A 17,880-nucleotide genomic window follows, 5' to 3' on the forward strand; every position below is an offset into this window, starting at 1 on the left:
TGCTTATCCATAGTTAGCTCCTAAATTATCATCAATATGTGCACAGATAGCAGTTATGATTTTTTTTCTGTTATCTCAGTACATAATGGTATCAGTCTGTAATTCATGTTGTGATTACTTTTCAAAATACTATCAATGACTAGTAAATTATAAAGTAAGACATATAATTTTCCTTTGTTCATTTTGGTTATTAAAAACAAGATTGACTGTATTGTTGTATATGGTGTGGAGTAAACTATTCAAGTTAAAAGCAACATAATTGTTTGTCTTGTGAATTCTTAGAAGTGATAGTCACATTCAAAAAGCTAAGGATGATAATGCTCTTCTAGTGCTATCACTTCTGTATTGTGTGGCTTTCTTCTTGGGAAACGAATGATATGTCTATTAAAAAATCATCATCTTTACGAAGAATAGTTTACAGTAAGGATTTTCTCAATGGTTAAACATTGAAAATCTTGTTTTTGAACCTCTAGATGCATTTAATTATTGATAGTTTGTATGATTTTCCTCAGTTATTGTTTTGGTGCTCACTAATATTTAGCCTTTGCTACTCATAAGAGGTACTTCTGTATGGCACAGCAAGAAGGTTTTCTTCTGTTCCCTTCTCAAAAGTTAGTCTTCCACTTGAAGGACAATAATTTGAAAAGAGGTATATATATATATATATATATATATATATATATATATATATATATATATATATATATATATATATATATATATATATATATATATATATATATATATATATATATATATATATATATATATATATATATATATATATATATATATATATATATATATATATATATATATATATTTTCTTTTTGAGAGGAAAGGATAAATTATTCATGATACATTACATAAGTAAGATGCCTTTGAGAGAATATGACCAAGTTTTTTATAGCATGTAAGTTATGTGACTACAGACACTTCTTGGGTTTCAAGGCAGGTTGCCAGTGTATTGCATATTGTAAAATATATTGCAGAGGAACAGCAGAGGCGATGTTGACCATGACAGTGATGCAGAATGAAAGAGAAGCATTGGGGCAGTTCAGCACAGAACCAACTGAGGCCAAAGATGTGTTGTCACAGCTGCGCCATTTGCATCATACCCTGCAGGAATGTCGTTGGAGGGTGCAGGTGGTCGACAATGCCCTCTGTGCTCAAGGTGACAAGGGGCATTATGGTCTACAAAATCAAACAGAATATCACCACAGCTTTGAAATTGAAGCAACAAAAGACTGTAGTTTTCAGAACCAATCTAAAGACAGCAATGCTCAGAACAAAGCTGAAGAAGACCAACATTTTGAGAAAGAAACCATTGATTGCAAGAAAGACCTTAAGAATTATGGTCTTCAAAGCCATTCAAGTGAAGACCAAAATTGCCAGAGTGGAAATAATGAAGATTATGAAAATTTGATTGATGAAAATCTTAAGTGCCAAAAGTCAGCTGAAGAAAATGATTCCTTCATAGGTACAACTTCAAAAGATCTAAAGCTTTCAGTACATGCTGAAGATGGTAACATTCAAGATAACAAAAAAAATACTGACTCCAACACCAATGTCAGCAATCTCTCGAGCATAGCCTTGAGTGAGTGTAGTCTGTGTGATGATATTGAAAAAGACATTCATGATGAAACCGAGAAAGAAACTTATATCAATAACAGTTTTAAGAAATGTTGGAATGGTGAAACACATTCATCTGAAACAATACACAGCAAGTATTTTACAAGACAAGAATGCATTAACACAGTCATGAAGGAGGAGGATAGATTACCACTACACACTAATGAATATCTGAGTTCTACCATGCCACCTTTATATGACTTCCTAGATCCTACCTCATCACAATCAAATACCATGACTGACCTTAATTACCAGCAAGGCCAACTTGAAAATGCAGATGTGACATTTCCTAGAAAACAGAGGGAGAAAAAAGAAGAGCAGAAAGATTTTTATGGTAATCAAGAGTTAGAAAACAAATTTTGCTGTAAAGGAGACTTAACACTTAATAAGAACCCAAAGAAAGAGGATGCATCACCAGAACAGTATGAGAAGAATGAAAAAGTCCAAAGTGTTGAAAATATTGGGGCTGCTCATATAGATCCTGTTCCAGAAGTAGCTCAGAAAATCAATGTTATTTGGGAAGCACTTGAAAATCTTAGAACACACTTTTTTGCCTTACATTCTTCTCTTGTGAATACTGCTGACATTTTTCATAGGCATGAGTCATTAGATAAATCTCATATTAACTCAGAAGAAAGTGATAATGTTCATTCCATTCTTGAGGACCACATCAGTGAAGCAACATTATTCCACCGGATACCCTGTGAGCGGTCTTTGCTGGGCACATTTCCATTCAGAAACCACCACCATTGTCTATGCCAAAACCAGATCAGTTCACATCCACCCCATGAGGAACCAGTCAACTCTGCAGCATTGAGTGGCAAAGAAACACGTAGAACATACCTGCGATATTGGCAAGATAACTGCCTTTGTATGGTGATGGCAGTCCTGTTGTTGTTATTGTTTCTGTTCCTTGCCTCCTGTCTCTTGCTGATGTTGCCTGTTGTGAGTGTGTCTGTGAGGACTGCAGGGGGACTTCCTGCTTTCTAATATATATAAATCTCTCTCTCTCTCTCTCTCTCTCTCTCTCTCTCTCTCTCTCTCTCTCTCTCTCTCTCTCTCTCTCTCTCTCTCTCTCTCTCTCTCTTTTTCTCTCTCTCTCTCTGATACACCTGTATATTATTTTGTTTTTGATCATAGGATTTATAATATTTGTTATTAGTACCTTTACTTGATTTTTATTGAAATTTGAAGATAAATTTTATCCGGTTCTTTCATTATGTCAGTTAAATAATGAGTTCCTTCATTGAATATCAACAATGTAGATGTTATATTGATAATTTGCATATTATTATTATTATTATTATTATTATTATTATTATTATTATTATTATTGCAAGTGGTTTGTAATCATGGGCACACAAAAAAAGGTTGCTAAACACCTAATATAACTCATAAATTGTTATGTAGATTCTTAAAAAATGCCTGTAGTGATCTGACAACAATCTCATTAGTACTCTTTTAAGATGGTATCCTGACTCCTTAGATACCACAACAATGTCACATTTGAAGTATAATATTGATTCCAACCAAACTGTTGGTAAAAGATTTAGCTCACCTTCCAACCTCTCATGTTTTATTGCTGGAGTGCTATAGCCTACTTGTAGCAGTGCACTCTAAACAACTGTGATGATTTTGTACTTATTTCATCATTCCCACTTTAGGTGTAAATATTTTTATTACTGGTAAGAAATGACTGTTAATGTCTATTTGACTTTTATAATGCTTTATTTTATTTATTTTTTTTTAATATGAAGTTAGGCATGTTGATTTTATATTGATTGACAAGTTAAGGCTTTTTTTTTTTTTTTTTTTTTTTTTTTTTATCTGATTTTATGTTTATTTATTTATGTTACAAAATTATAAGTAGTTTGTTCTTTTGCAGTTATGGGTTAGCATTCAAGTAGAAAAGTGACTTCCAGAGAATGTGCAATGTTTGTTAAATGAGTACCTTGAAATGTAGCCTATTTACATATGTCGATGTTCATAACTATAAAGCCGGGAACACACGAGCGACTTTATAGCGCCATGCCGTGGCGTCATGTCATGACGACGTTTAGCGATTGTGGCACATCGTGGTATGTGACTGACTGACCCGTAACTTAGCCCCAGTCGCTCATGTGCACAGGTCCTCGAAACAGCTGCTCCACGCTGTGGCGGGGATGAGCGACAGGTCGCCACAGTCGCTGGCCGCTGACGCTCGTGTGCGTGGGACAGCTTGGAAAGTCTAAACAATGGAAAGTCATGGAGAGCTACATTCCCGCCATGACGTGGCGGAGCGTCACAAAGTCCCTCGTGTGTTACCGGCCTAAGACACTCTCTCTCTCTCTCTCTCTCTCTCTCTCTCTCTCTCTCTCTCTCTCTCTCTCTCTATATATATATATATATATATATATATATATATATATATATATATATATATATATATATATATATATATATAATCAGTACATTGATTGAATAATTGGGGGATGATCAACACTTTTTATTGATTTATTAATCTCTCTCTCTCTCTCTCTCTCTCTCTCTCTCTCTCTCTCTCTCTCTCTCTCTCTCTCTCTCTCTCTCTATATATATATATATATATATATATATATATATATATATATATATATATATATATATATATATATATATATATATATGCCAAACACATTATAACAAGTGATAACCGTGCCAAATGCTATTCTAAGTGAAGACATATTACTAATGTAAAATAAAAAGTGATGGACGGTAAAGGGATGGTTTAGACCAGGTTTGGGCAAACTACGGCCCGGGGGCCGCATGCAGCCTGACAAATGTTAGTAAATTTGAAAGAGAAAGTTAATAGACAACGCCAAATTGTATTATGAGCATTTCATTTTCTTTTCGCAAGTGTTCACATGCTTGTGAAAATGGCTTGTCTTTAGAAGCCTTAATTATGTATTTCAAATATTAATGATTTTGGGTTAATATAGTATGCGGCCATATAAGATTGATTTTTTTTTTTTTTTTTTTTTTTTTTTTTTTTTTTGTGGCCCTAAGCACTGAAAAGTTTGCCCACCCCTGGTTTAGACAGCGGCAATGACTGCAAGTTACGCCGTTTTGTCAGATTTGGCTTTCTGTCATTGGAAAAAATGTGAGTAAATAGTTATTAGATTAGAATAAGCTTATTCAAAATATTTTGAATTCCCTGTTTTGTGCCATAAAAAATAAGGACACATGATTTGCACACACACACACACACACACACACACACACACACACACACACACACACACACACACACACAGGGTTAATGTGCCATACTTTTATATTTTTAAGTCTTGATAGTTAAAGTAATTGTAAGAATTGTTCGTTTGCCTTGGACAACAGGCATGTGGGTTACCGAAAACTTTCTTTTTAACTATTACGGCAGTAAATTGTCAATCCCTTTAAATGAAGAATTGTAGTTAGATTGGTGATTCAAAGAATTGACGTGAGGTAGGCGTGTTATGTGTTGAATATTTTATATAGAAGGCATGGAGAATATTTTCTACCCTCTATTGAATCACAGGTAAACATGACACAACCGTGAGGTCCGCATGTGCCTGGATCAATAACTAGTCTGCTAAAACTTTCTACCGGTTTCTGATTTTCTTTTAAGGCTTACATTTTAACAGGTTTGAAGAGATCATTGGGCAACCGGGGATGTGTCCCACTCCTCCAGTGTGATTGGCCCGTATCAAGGTGAAAAGAATATTCTCTTTACCTTGGCCCGTATGCCTTTGTTCCCCCGTCATCGTACCCCGTGCTGTGAATACTGGAAGTTGTGACAAATTTTGTACCTCACATTACTTTGTAAGACATTAATTACAATGAATACTCTATATTTGTGTTCTCTCTCTCTCTCTCTCTCTCTCTCTCTCTCTCTCTCTCTCTCTCTCTCTCTCTCTCTCTCTCTCTCTCTCTCTCTCTAATCTCCTTCGTGATGGCGATGAAGTGAGGCTGAGATGCGGTGTTACTTCCACCGATTATTATTGCTGAATAAATATATATATATATATATATATATATATATATATATATATATATATATATATATATATATATATATATATGTGTGTGTGTGTGTGTGTGTGTGTGTGTGTGTGTGTGTGTGTGTGTGTGTGTGTGTGTGTGTGTGTGTGTGTGTGTGTGTGTGTGTGTGTGCGCGCACACACCACCCGCCCACATGTATGGAAGGATGTACAGCACACACACACACACACACACACACACACACACACACACACACACACACACACACACACACACACATACACACACGATATTACAAAAGAAAGGAAAACAACCTTGTCAATGATTGACTTAATATTGATAATTCCAGTAGTAGGAGACAAGGTGCATGACACTGCAGAACTGCACGTTGGTTGCGGCAAAACAGCGTTCGTTGGCTCACGCGATTACCCTCCTTCCCCCTCCTCTCCCTCTCACCCTGACCTGGCAGTCCTCACCCCCACTCACCCCTCACCCCTATACCTCCCCTACCCCTCGTCCAACCAACCGGCACGAGGCTTGAGGCCTGTTCCGGAGAAGCAGCAGGGTGTGAGGTGCGGTTGTGTGGAGAGCTGGGACTGTGGCCATGTGCACCTGCACTATTACTGTGTGTGCTGTGGAAATTAGTGTGTGAGATTACTGTATGAGATATGTACTTATATACTTAATTGACGTAACATATTACAATGAACTAAAAACTTGCAAGTGAACTTATTAAGCAAATTATTTGTCTCATAATCATCTCGTATCCTCCTAGAGTTCTACATGTGTGAAACACATTAGGTTTCAAAAATGGTGTGAATACCTACTGATTAGGGGATTGCATGAAGAAACAGTGAGTAGACATGGTCTGAAACACGTGGATGATCTAGCGGATTCTGAATCGATGTCGATCGCGAGGCTCCGCTCTCATAGTGGTTACGAGTATGCTGGTAAAGGTGGCAAGGTGGAGGTGGCAGTGGTTGCGGATGATTGTGGTGGCGTTGGTGTGGGCCAGTGCGGGGTTGATCGTGTGCACCTACTGGCAAATTCCATTGAGCTCCGACATCTACCATGGTGGCAGGGATATTTTCCAACCTCATCACTCATACAACAGTAAAGGCTCAAGCTACACAGACTCTCGGTTACATGACAGTGATGTTAGTCAGAAAGGTAATGTAATACAGAGCTTTTCTCAACACACGAATGGCAGAGAGCTTGGGGATGAATTCCAAACATATAACCTCAACCAAGAAGCCAGTAACGTGAGTTATAGATTTAAACATGTAAACAGCCTTGAACATTCTACAAGTGCCCTTCAAGCTCACCAAAGTAGCCTTAGATATAATGATAGCCTTAAATCCCAGAAAATCAATTTTGGGAACCTTGCGAATGAGGTTTTTATAAGGAAAGGAGTGGGAAACGCAAGTATTTCAGAAAACCATCAAACGTACAAAAATAGTAATTACGAACACGGTAATATACTAGTTCGCGATCCACTATTAGGGAAATGGACCAGATTGAAGAAGGCAGGTCGAAGAGAAAATCAAATTATCATGGCAAGTGGAAGAGGTGAAAGTAACTTGAAAATAAATAGGAGCAGCAAACTAAATCAAGGCGCACCTCGTGTCATCCTGCTGTTAACGAGATGGCGGAGCGGGTCGACCTTCCTGGGGGAACTTCTGGCTTCAGCTGTACCAGAAACTTTCTACAGGTGAGGGAAAGAGAGAGAGGGAGAGAGCAGTTTTGTAAGACAATTAGCGTTATTATTATTATTATTATTATTAATATTATTATTATTATTATTGTTTTTACTATTATCATTATCATTATTGTTATTGATATTTTTATTTTACTATTATTATTATTATTATTATTATTATTATTATTATTATTAATACTTTTATTATTATTATTATTATTATTATTATTATTATTGTTAACATAATTGTTGTTATGATTATTGTTTGTTATTAATTGAGTATTAATTTATTCTATCTTATCTTATTGTATTGTAAGGCAGCGGCTCACGTTCCTCAGGCTGCTCTTCAACCCTTACTTGAGGTACCTTTCACATCACAGCGACATGTCGCACCACGTATCATGTACCACGTAGTATCACGTGACACGTTATTTGAAAACAAATATCGGGAAGTATACCGTTACATGTAAGTGGCGTGACACGTCACATGTGTCACGTGCGACCTGCGTGGCAACCAGAATTAATTAATTAGACTTGCATTTTTTATTATTTTTTTCCTTGCCACCTCGGAGTGTGTTGTCAAACTTTAATGAAGCTTTCATATCCAAAGTTACCATTATCCAAGATAATATAAAATGTTCATTTCAAGTAACAAAAGATACATGAAGGGAAACTTTAGGATGAATGGCATTCATAGAGTGGTTTTCAAGTGTCTAGACAGACTTCTGCTAGAGTGTAGCAGAATGATGCAATGAGTCCAGCAACTAGACTCATTGCATCACTGCCTCAATCGCCTAGTGAATGAGGCTTGGAATGAGAGGAACTTGCAGAATATTGCAGGAAAAAATAGTATAATTTGTTGTTGCCTTTTGCACTGTTATGCCTCTTTCAGACAATGAACAATATAATATAACATTTGTAGATGCTGAAAAGAAATGCTAATTGTAGGACATTACCTCAGTAGGTTACATCTCGAAAGATGAACAGTACATTGCATGAAACTGTATAACAGAGAAATTTTCCTTTTATATAGATGTATCCAACACTTCTTCCTTTTCTCAATTTTGGGCGACTCGGCAAAAATCATCACCGTCATCCTGCATTAATAATTTCCTGGAGATACGCCCAACATTCTTGATCTTTTTCTTACCTTTAATCCTTCTGCTTTTGCTGTTACTCCATCTTCTTCGTTGGGCTCCTCCGATCACAACCTCATTTCTGTATCTTGTCCCATTTCTCCAATTCCTCCTCAGGATCCCCCAAAGCGGAGGTGTCTCTGGCGTTTTGCCTCTGACAGCTGGGGGGACCTGAGCAGGTATTATGTTGATTTTCCCTGGAATGATTACGGTTTTCGTGTCAGAGACCCATCTCTGTGTGTTGAGCGTATAACAGGGGTGATAAAGTCTGGCATGGAGGCGTAGTACATTCCTCATTCCTTTTCTCATTGTAAACCTTTTAAACCTTGGTTTAACACAACCTGTTCTCATGTTATACATGATAAGAGAGGTTGATCACAAAAGATACTTGAGCCTTCTATCACCTGAATCTCATGCACTTTATATTTCTGACCGGAATCTTGCCAAGTTTGTTCTACAACTTGCCAAATGCTCCTTCATAAATAGAAAATTTTAAAATCTTTCAAACTCTGAACTCCCCTCGAGACTTCTGGCATCCCAAAAATATATTCAATAACTTTACTTCACCATCTTTCCCTCTATTTCATCTTGATGAAATGAAATTTTTTTTTTAATCTATCCTCAATAGAAAGATAAACATCTGTCACTTCACAATCTTCTATCTGATCGCCAGTATGGCTTCCGTCAAGGCCGCTCAACTGGTGATCTGGCTTTCCTTACTGAGTCTTGGTTATCCTCTTTTAGAGATTTCGGTGAAAGTTTTGCTGTCGCGTTAGACATATCAAAAGCTATTGATAGAGTGGCACAAAGCTTTGATTTCAAATCTGCCCTTCTACGGTTTCTATCCTTCTCTCTGCAACTTTATCTTAAGTTTCCTTGCCGATCGTTCTGTTGCAGCCGTGGTAGACGGCCACTGTTCTCCTAAATCTATTAAGAGTGGTGTTCCTCAAGGTTCTGTACTGTCGCCCACTCTTTTTCTATTATTCATTAATGATCTTAACCAAACTTCTTCCCCTATCAACCCTACGCTGATGATACCACCCTACATCTTTCCACGCTTTTTCAGAGATGACCAACCCTTCAGGAAGTCAACAGATCACGCAGGGACGCCACAGAATGCCTGACTTCTGATTTTTCTAAGATTTTTAATTGAGGCAGGGAAAACTTGGTAATGTCCAATGCCTTAAAAACTTAATTCCTCCATCTATCAACTCGACACAATCTTCCAGACAACTATCCCCTCCTCTTCCCTTCTCTTCAGTGACACTCATCTGTCCTCATCTTTTACACTGAACAGGGACGTACACAGGGTTGTAAAGGGGAAGGGGCTCTTGAGTATTAAAAGGGAGTTGAATTCCAATTGAGCGCACGAAGCAAGCTAGCTATTAGAAAAATAATAATAATAAAAAAATAGATAAATAAATAAATAAAGACATTTATTTATTAATCAAAACACATAATATGGTTTATAACATTAGAGTCAGATTATGCTGATGACTGGTTTTCATTTACAATCTGATTTAGCTAACTGACAACCTCCATTAGCCGTATCATAACAGCTGGGTCTCCCTCAGCAATGAAAGGGACTGCACAAATGAGTTCAACATTATTCTTCTCTAGGGTTCGGTATTGTTTGAGTTTTATCCAATGCTGGTGCCAAACCGATACTTTAGAAAAGGTGCCGGTGCTTAAATGGTGCCCAAACCAGTGCTTAAAGAAAGGAAAACATACAAACTGTCCAAAAACGCTGCCTTTTTATTTTCAAGGCATTTTGTGAAGTGCAAGTTGAATAAAATATCAATTTAAATCCCTAGATAATTGACTATAAATACAACTAAGACTAAGAAATAAATTAACCAATGTAAAATAATATTCACAGTAACTAATCTGATGGGAGTAAATTTACTCATCATCGCTATTTATAGCCCTGCTCTGACCACCCTGCTGCCCCTCCCCCCGCACCACCTGTGTTCGACCCTGCTCCTCTGCTGTTTGACACGCAGACACTCGCTGCTCACTCACAGCGTGCAGGAAAACACAGAGAGGAGCAGTCATCGCTAATGACGTTCAATAAAAGGTTCACAGATGAGGCTTTAAAATCACATGTTAGTGTAACAGGCTATTCTTTCTTTAATACATATTTCTGTATACGAGGAAGACCTGGAGGTGGCTGATCACAGCAGATCACGGCTGACCACACACCACTACTGCTCTATTGGCCAAATAGTTCACCTACCTAAAGTAAATTAATGTAGTGCTTGAAGTTGGCTAACTGTAGGAGAGTCGAGAGGGTCATGTGTCAGTGACAGATAGTGCCTGCCAATCAAATGCTTTTGGCGGAAGGGCACATGTAGACCCGTGAATAGTAAAGGGCATCTCTGCGACCTAATATTTTTTTAAATTTTATTCTATCCTGACATCTTTAAACTAGACAGGGCAGCCTATGCGCAACAGGACCTTAATAATTTATTAAAAATAACGTGGGCTTAAAAGGGCACTTTGTTTGACGAGGGTAAAAAGGGGCAGGGGCCGAAGCACCCTTTTGGGTCTATGTGTGCACGTGGCTGATTATTGATTATGAAGTATGCATTTTAAGCATCCTAAAAGACATCGAGGTGTAGTGTGTATGTATGTATGTGTCTAACGACGATACATCACTGAGTCTACATTGCTTAAGTTTTTCGTGAACTTGACTTTGAATGTGTACCGTTATGTGTAGAAATGTAACGTGGTGAGAGCAAGTATACTATCTTGCATAAATTTATCGACCATTTGGAGATAACATGAATAACCGAATAAGTTACAAAAAAGTTCTTGAGTATATTTGCAATAAAAAAATAGTGATATGTTTTTATTTTGCGATTAGAACATTAATCTGTTGAACGAGGAAATAAAGTTCTCAATAAACATTAATGTACAGCTTTTTTTATGATTTTTGCAACCATTAAACTAACCAGGAAGATGAACGGTTCTACATCTTCAATTAATCAAATATGCTCAAATAAAGCAAAATTAGATTTCTCAATTTATATCATGTATTCTGACATCTCAGATACCGTTCGCTATGGTCTGAAACCGATAAATCAATAAATTCAAAGTTCCGACACTTGGGATAACTCTACTGATATTTCAAATAAAAAAATATATATATATTCAATTTCTTATATTCATAAAAAAAAATCGAATTCAATGTTTATCTTGTCTTTCCACTAATGTAAAATATTGTTCTTAAGTAAAATAACTACAGGGTGGGGCAAATCAAATGACCGAGTTTTGATAGGCTATTAAGAAAAGTAAAACAATACTTACAGAATTATTTGTTGTTTTATTCGAATCAATATACAATGCCGTTTGTGTGATCACTTTTTGAAGATGGCATCAGGAAGATGGTGGCTATCTGTAGCGATGAACTGTTGAAGGCGATGTCTGAAGTTTTCGGCTGCTTTTCGACACATCTCAAGGGGTATTGCAGCGATTTCCTCCCGAATTCACATCTTCAATTCTTCCAAATTGTGTGGCAGACTTCACCGCTCCATTCCTCTAAAGTTACTGTTCGGTGTGCAGTTTCCAAATTTGGGGTAATTGGACCTTATTTCTTTGAGGAGGATGGAAGATCTGTCACCGTTAACTCTCAACGTTATCTTGCGATGTTGGAAGACTTTTTTGAACCGAAATTGGAAGAATTAAGTGAGGAAACAAATCTGGAATACATCTGGTTCCAACAAGATGGAGCAACAGCCCACACTGCTCAAGTTGCAATGGTCAAATTGCGACAGATGTTCCCGGCACGCCTCGTCTCTCGGAGGGGTGATGTCGAGTGGCCCCCACGCTCACCTGATTTGAGCATTTGCGACTTTTTCCTGTGGGGATATCTCAAGGAGAAAGTGTTCAGAAGTCGGCCACACAATTTGGAAGAATTGAAGATGCGAATTCGGGAGGAAATCGCTGCAATACCCCTTGAGATGTGCCGAAGAGCGGCCGAAAACTTCAGACATCGCCTTCAACAGTGCATCGCTACAGATGGCCACCATCTTCCTGATGCCATCTTCAAAAAGTGATCACACAAACGGCATTGTATACTGATTCGAATAAAACAACAAATAATTCTGTAAGTATTGTTTTACTTTTCCTAATAGCCTATCAAAACTCGGGCATTTGATTTGCCCCACCCTGTATCTTTTTATTTTGTAAGCATAAACTTTAACATGGTCATGTAAAATAAATAAATAAGTAAATAAAATTATCGATCATCACTATCTAGTTTGAAAACCAAAAGTATCGGCGATATCGTTAAATCGATAACGTGGAAAAGAGTTTGCTTGCACAGTACAATACGAATTTACACCACACACTTGCATGTAAAATAAGTTTTTGCTTGAACCATTTACTTGTCCCAATGTAAACGTTGCTTCGAATCTTACTTTACAACTTTGCTTCATTAAATGCCATTCTCTTGTTCTGCCATGTAGCTACGAACCGCTGCACCCTTGGAAGATCAGGATGTTGGAAGAGGATGACAGTTATACCCGGGCAGCCCATACCTTGCTGAGGGATTTGTTCCAGTGCCACATGGAGCCGCATCCCGGGCACGTAGCGTACATGGCACGCAGTCACTGGTATCTCCGTTGGAACACTCGTCTGTCTTCTCAGTGTACGCCGACAATGAAAGTAGTACAAGGCACACAAGATCGAGTAAAATATCAGGAATCACGGGAGCAGCAGCAGAAGCTGGGACATGAGAAACAACTGTTTAATGCATCTCAGGGACTCCAGAAAGTAGTGTGGCAAGTATTACAGGAATCGCGATACGAAGCTTTGGATCATAACGAAAAGGTTCAGCTGGCAAAAGAGCGACCAGGTCTACAGGATAAAGATAGGAAGCAACAGGAACCTTCTTCATCACGTTTGAACGTGGGCAAGCGGCCCTCATGTGATGACGCTTCCTTCGTAAGTGATGTGTGCCGTCGTTCATCCCTTCACGTGGCAAAGGTGAGACTATTTGCCTGGGTACCACTTGGATGTAATCTCATGAATGGAACTGGATTTTGATCATCATTCCATAATATATAAATAAATAAATAAATAAGTAAACAAATATATATATATGTATATATATATATATATATATATATATATATATATATATATATATATATATATATATATATATATATATATATATATATATATATATATATATATATATATATATATATATATATATATATATATATATATATATATATATATATATATATATATATATATATATATATATATATATATATATATATATATATATATATATATATATATATATATATATATATATATATATATATATATATATATATATATATATATATATATATATATATATATATATATATATATATATATATATATATATATATATATATATATATATATATATATATATATATATATATATATATATATATATATATATATATATATATATATATATATATATATATATATATATATATATATATATATATATATATATATATATATATATATATATATATATATATATATATATATATATATATATATATATATATATATATATATATATATATATATATATATATATATATATATATATATATATATATATATATATATATATATATATATATATATATATATATATATATATATATATATATATATATATATATATATATATATATATATATATATATATATATATATATATATATATATATATATATATATATATATATATATATATATATATATATATATATATATATATATATATATATATATATATATATATATATATATATATATATATATATATATATATATATATATATATATATATATATATATATATATATATATATATATATATATATATATATATATATATATATATATATATATATATATATATATATATATATATATATATATATATATATATATATATATATATATATATATATATATATATATATATATATATATATATATATATATATATATATATATATATATATATATATATATATATATATATATATATATATATATATATATATATATATATATATATATATATATATATATATATATATATATATATATATATATATATATATATATATATATATATATATATATATATATATATATATATATATATATATATATATATATATATATATATATATATATATATATATATATATATATATATATATATATATATATATATATATATATATATATATATATATATATATATATATATATATATATATATATATATATATATATATATATATATATATATATATATATATATATATATATATATATATATATATATATATATATATATATATATATATATATATATATATATATATATATATATATATATATATATATATATATATATATATATATATATATATATATATATATATATATATATATATATATATATATATATTCTTTTCCTTGTGGTTATACAATTCCATCTTTTAATGATTCCAGTCACATGGCATTCTTACCCACGGTCTTGGCCGAAATAGCACAATTAGAAATATACATTTTTTTAAGATCCTCTCGCCCTCTGAATGCTTTTACAGGTAGTTCGACTCAGCCTGCGACAGGCGATGCCTTTACTGGAGGATGAGAACTTGTCCCTCCAAGTGGTGTACCTCGTCAGGGATCCTCGCGCAGTCCTCAGGTGAGTGGCAGACCTCTCATTCTTTACTATTGACTTGATCTGTTAGAGTATTCGGAAGGATGCTTTGATTAACTCACCACTTCTGAGAGAATGTTGTGTTGCATGGAATCGAATCTCCACGATCTGAACAGTAAAATCAGTCTTTAGACTTTTGTCAGCATATAGGATAAAGTAAATACTGATATTATTGTTGAATGCGAAGGTTCCAAGATATAAGAAAGTACCGTGCAGCTTACATAATACCAAAGCTAACATGTAGTATATCAAGAGGCCTAGCACCATCAATGCCACCTTCCTGTGCATCACTTCCATCACCACCACCACCACCATCATCATCATCCTTTCAATCACCTAATCCAACGATTCTCAACCTGGGGTATTCGTACCCCAATGGGTACGTGAAAGGAATTTTGGGGATACGTGAAGGGTTTCAGAAAATACGTCAGTTTTTTTTTTAATAACTGCAAACCTGCTTGTAGAAAATGACCTACATGTGCTACGGTATAGATGTGTTCTCCATTACAGCCAGGACGCGTTAACAATGTTAACAAGGAAACTCTTGGAGTTGTCACTTAAGAGAAAGATCTCTTGGATTATTGCTACACAACCTTGCAAACCTATGATATTTAGTTGTTTTATTATTTTTATTAGCTATTCACACACACTCAGTGACTTACCTATCACTTACTAGTTACAAGTTGCAACTAGCTACAAACAGCACTAGTTCACTGTCACAATGATCGAAAACTGTCTAACATAGTTCTGTTTTGGTAAATGTTTTGCATGCTAGCAGCTAGTCACAAAGTGTTTTCCCTGTGAAGTACTAGTTCCTATCGACATTACCTCATAGTGACATACTCATATTAATTGAAAATTTTGTCTGCTCCACATATACAAAGGCGGGTTAACACATGCTAATTTGCGACTGAAATATTACGTCGGTAGAGTTTCCGACTCAAAATCGGTGCCTAGCGACTGTAGAAACCAGTCAATTTGCGACTTTATTTACGTCGTGACGTCACGGAGTAAGCTTTGAAAACGTGGTTTCCAGTTATAGAGATGTTAGAGTTGGTGAGGGAAAAAGAACAAATCTGGGACCCCAAAAATGAAGTATAAAGTAAGAAAAAAAAAAAAAAAAAAAAAACGCGCAAATCGTCGTTTGTCAAAATAGCTGCCATTCTTCAAGAAGTGTTTCTCTCGATGCAGGGTGTTGTTGGAAATAAGGATTTAAGTTTTGTCAAGATTTAATTTGATCGCAATTGTGCATAGTCTTCTTAAGATCAATAATTTTCTTATGAGAAATGTAAGCTAATTTAGAGTGTGGTAGACACTTTCTTTCCTTCTACTTAGCCAAGGACGTATCCACTGGTATTTTCTTTTCTGTTGACTCTTCCAGTACGCCAAATGAAGAACAACCACACCTTCAGCATCGTCACTGGAGGAAGACATCTTGGCCACCGCCGGGTAGCTGTTTGTTTACAAGTACATTCACTTCCCACCAAGGCTCTAACTAGTCGATACTTTCCAGTCGCTACGTGTGACACTTTCCGACTAGAAGGATGAGTCGGAAACTCTACCGACGTAAAATTTCAGTCGCAAATTGACACTTGTGAACCCGCCTTAAAAACAATTCAAACTTAATAAACTAAGTCAATAAACAATATGCATTCATTTTTGCCCTTCCTGATGCTGCATTGTGGGTAAGGATACGTGACCAATACTGAAAGACTTCAAAGGGTACATAAGATTATAAAAGGTTAAGAACCCTTGACCTAATCACTCCAGAACACACACACACACACACACACACACACACACACACACACACACACACACACACACACACACACACACACACACACACACTCGACTCACAATCGAGAGGGCCGGGTTCGAGTCCCGGCGCGGCGAGGCAAATGGGCAAGCCTCTTAATGTGTAGCCCCTGTTCACCTAACAGTAAATAGGTACGGGATGTAACTCGAGGGTTGTGGCCTCGCTTTCCCGGTGTGTGGAAAGTGTTGTGGTCTCAGTCCTACCCGAAGATCGGTCTATGAGCTCTGAGCTCGCTCCGTAATGGGGAAGACTGGCTGGGTGACCAGAAGGCGACCGAGGTGAATTACACACACACACACACACACACACACACACACAATCAATCAATCAATCAACACCGCCATTCTCTCCATCACCCAATAACCTTACTATCTCCATCACCATCACTGCTACTCATCTTCGTATTTACCCTTACTATTTCCACGTCATTACCATTCCCACCCACTCATCCAGTATCACGCCATCACCACCATTATTCCAACATCTATGATACAATACAGTATGACAACCTAGAACTGTTATTAGGCACCACCTCCTACAACAAAACCAACAACAACACAACAACAACTGATGCTCATCCCTTTCCACGGGGATCAAGCTCGCGACACACGCACTGCTCGCCGCCATCGCACGTCACTACCACCACCACCACCACCATCACCACCACTATTGCCACTATTGACCCCGTTGCCGCACCGCACTAGGATGGAGGGAGTCACCGACCCCCATTGCCTGCTTCCCGCTCCACCCTGGGGACTGGGGGAGAATCTTAAGTCAGCCAGGCATCTCATAAGACACACCTGCGAGTACGGAAGGAAAGGTGAAT

General features: G+C 35.6%; 2 protein-coding genes across 11 annotated transcripts in view; both read left to right on the top strand.

The window, feature by feature from the left end:
- Positions 1 to 5,480, top strand: part of LOC123520594 — a 59,377-nt gene extending 53,897 nt beyond the window's left edge. For 5 of the 8 annotated variants that reach the window (XM_045283013.1, XM_045283016.1, XM_045283010.1 and 2 more), the window contains exon 3: positions 1,004 to 5,480. In XM_045283013.1, coding sequence (XP_045138948.1) covers positions 1,009 to 2,622 — 1,614 coding nt within the window. In that variant the 5' untranslated portion in view covers positions 1,004 to 1,008 and the 3' untranslated portion in view covers positions 2,623 to 5,480. Of the gene's footprint in view, positions 1 to 992 lie in introns of all 8 variants that reach the window. The other 3 variants (XM_045283018.1, XM_045283017.1, XM_045283012.1) reach the window with 1 other exon arrangement.
- Positions 5,481 to 6,607: 1,127 nt separating this feature from the next.
- LOC123520593 overlaps positions 6,608 to 17,880 on the top strand; it is a 29,149-nt gene continuing 17,876 nt past the window's right edge. For 2 of the 3 annotated variants that reach the window (XM_045283007.1, XM_045283008.1), the window contains exons 1-3: positions 6,608 to 7,342; positions 12,936 to 13,455; positions 15,120 to 15,220. In XM_045283007.1, the coding sequence (XP_045138942.1) occupies positions 6,618 to 7,342; positions 12,936 to 13,455; positions 15,120 to 15,220 (1,346 nt within the window). In that variant the 5' untranslated portion in view covers positions 6,608 to 6,617. Of the gene's footprint in view, positions 7,343 to 12,935; positions 13,456 to 15,119; positions 15,221 to 16,616; positions 16,751 to 17,880 lie in introns of those variants that run through there. The other variant, XM_045283009.1, reaches the window with a different exon arrangement.

The sequence above is a fragment of the Portunus trituberculatus genome, chromosome 47 (genome assembly GCF_017591435.1).
Source record: "Portunus trituberculatus isolate SZX2019 chromosome 47, ASM1759143v1, whole genome shotgun sequence".
NCBI classification, from domain to species: domain Eukaryota; kingdom Metazoa; phylum Arthropoda; class Malacostraca; order Decapoda; family Portunidae; genus Portunus; species Portunus trituberculatus.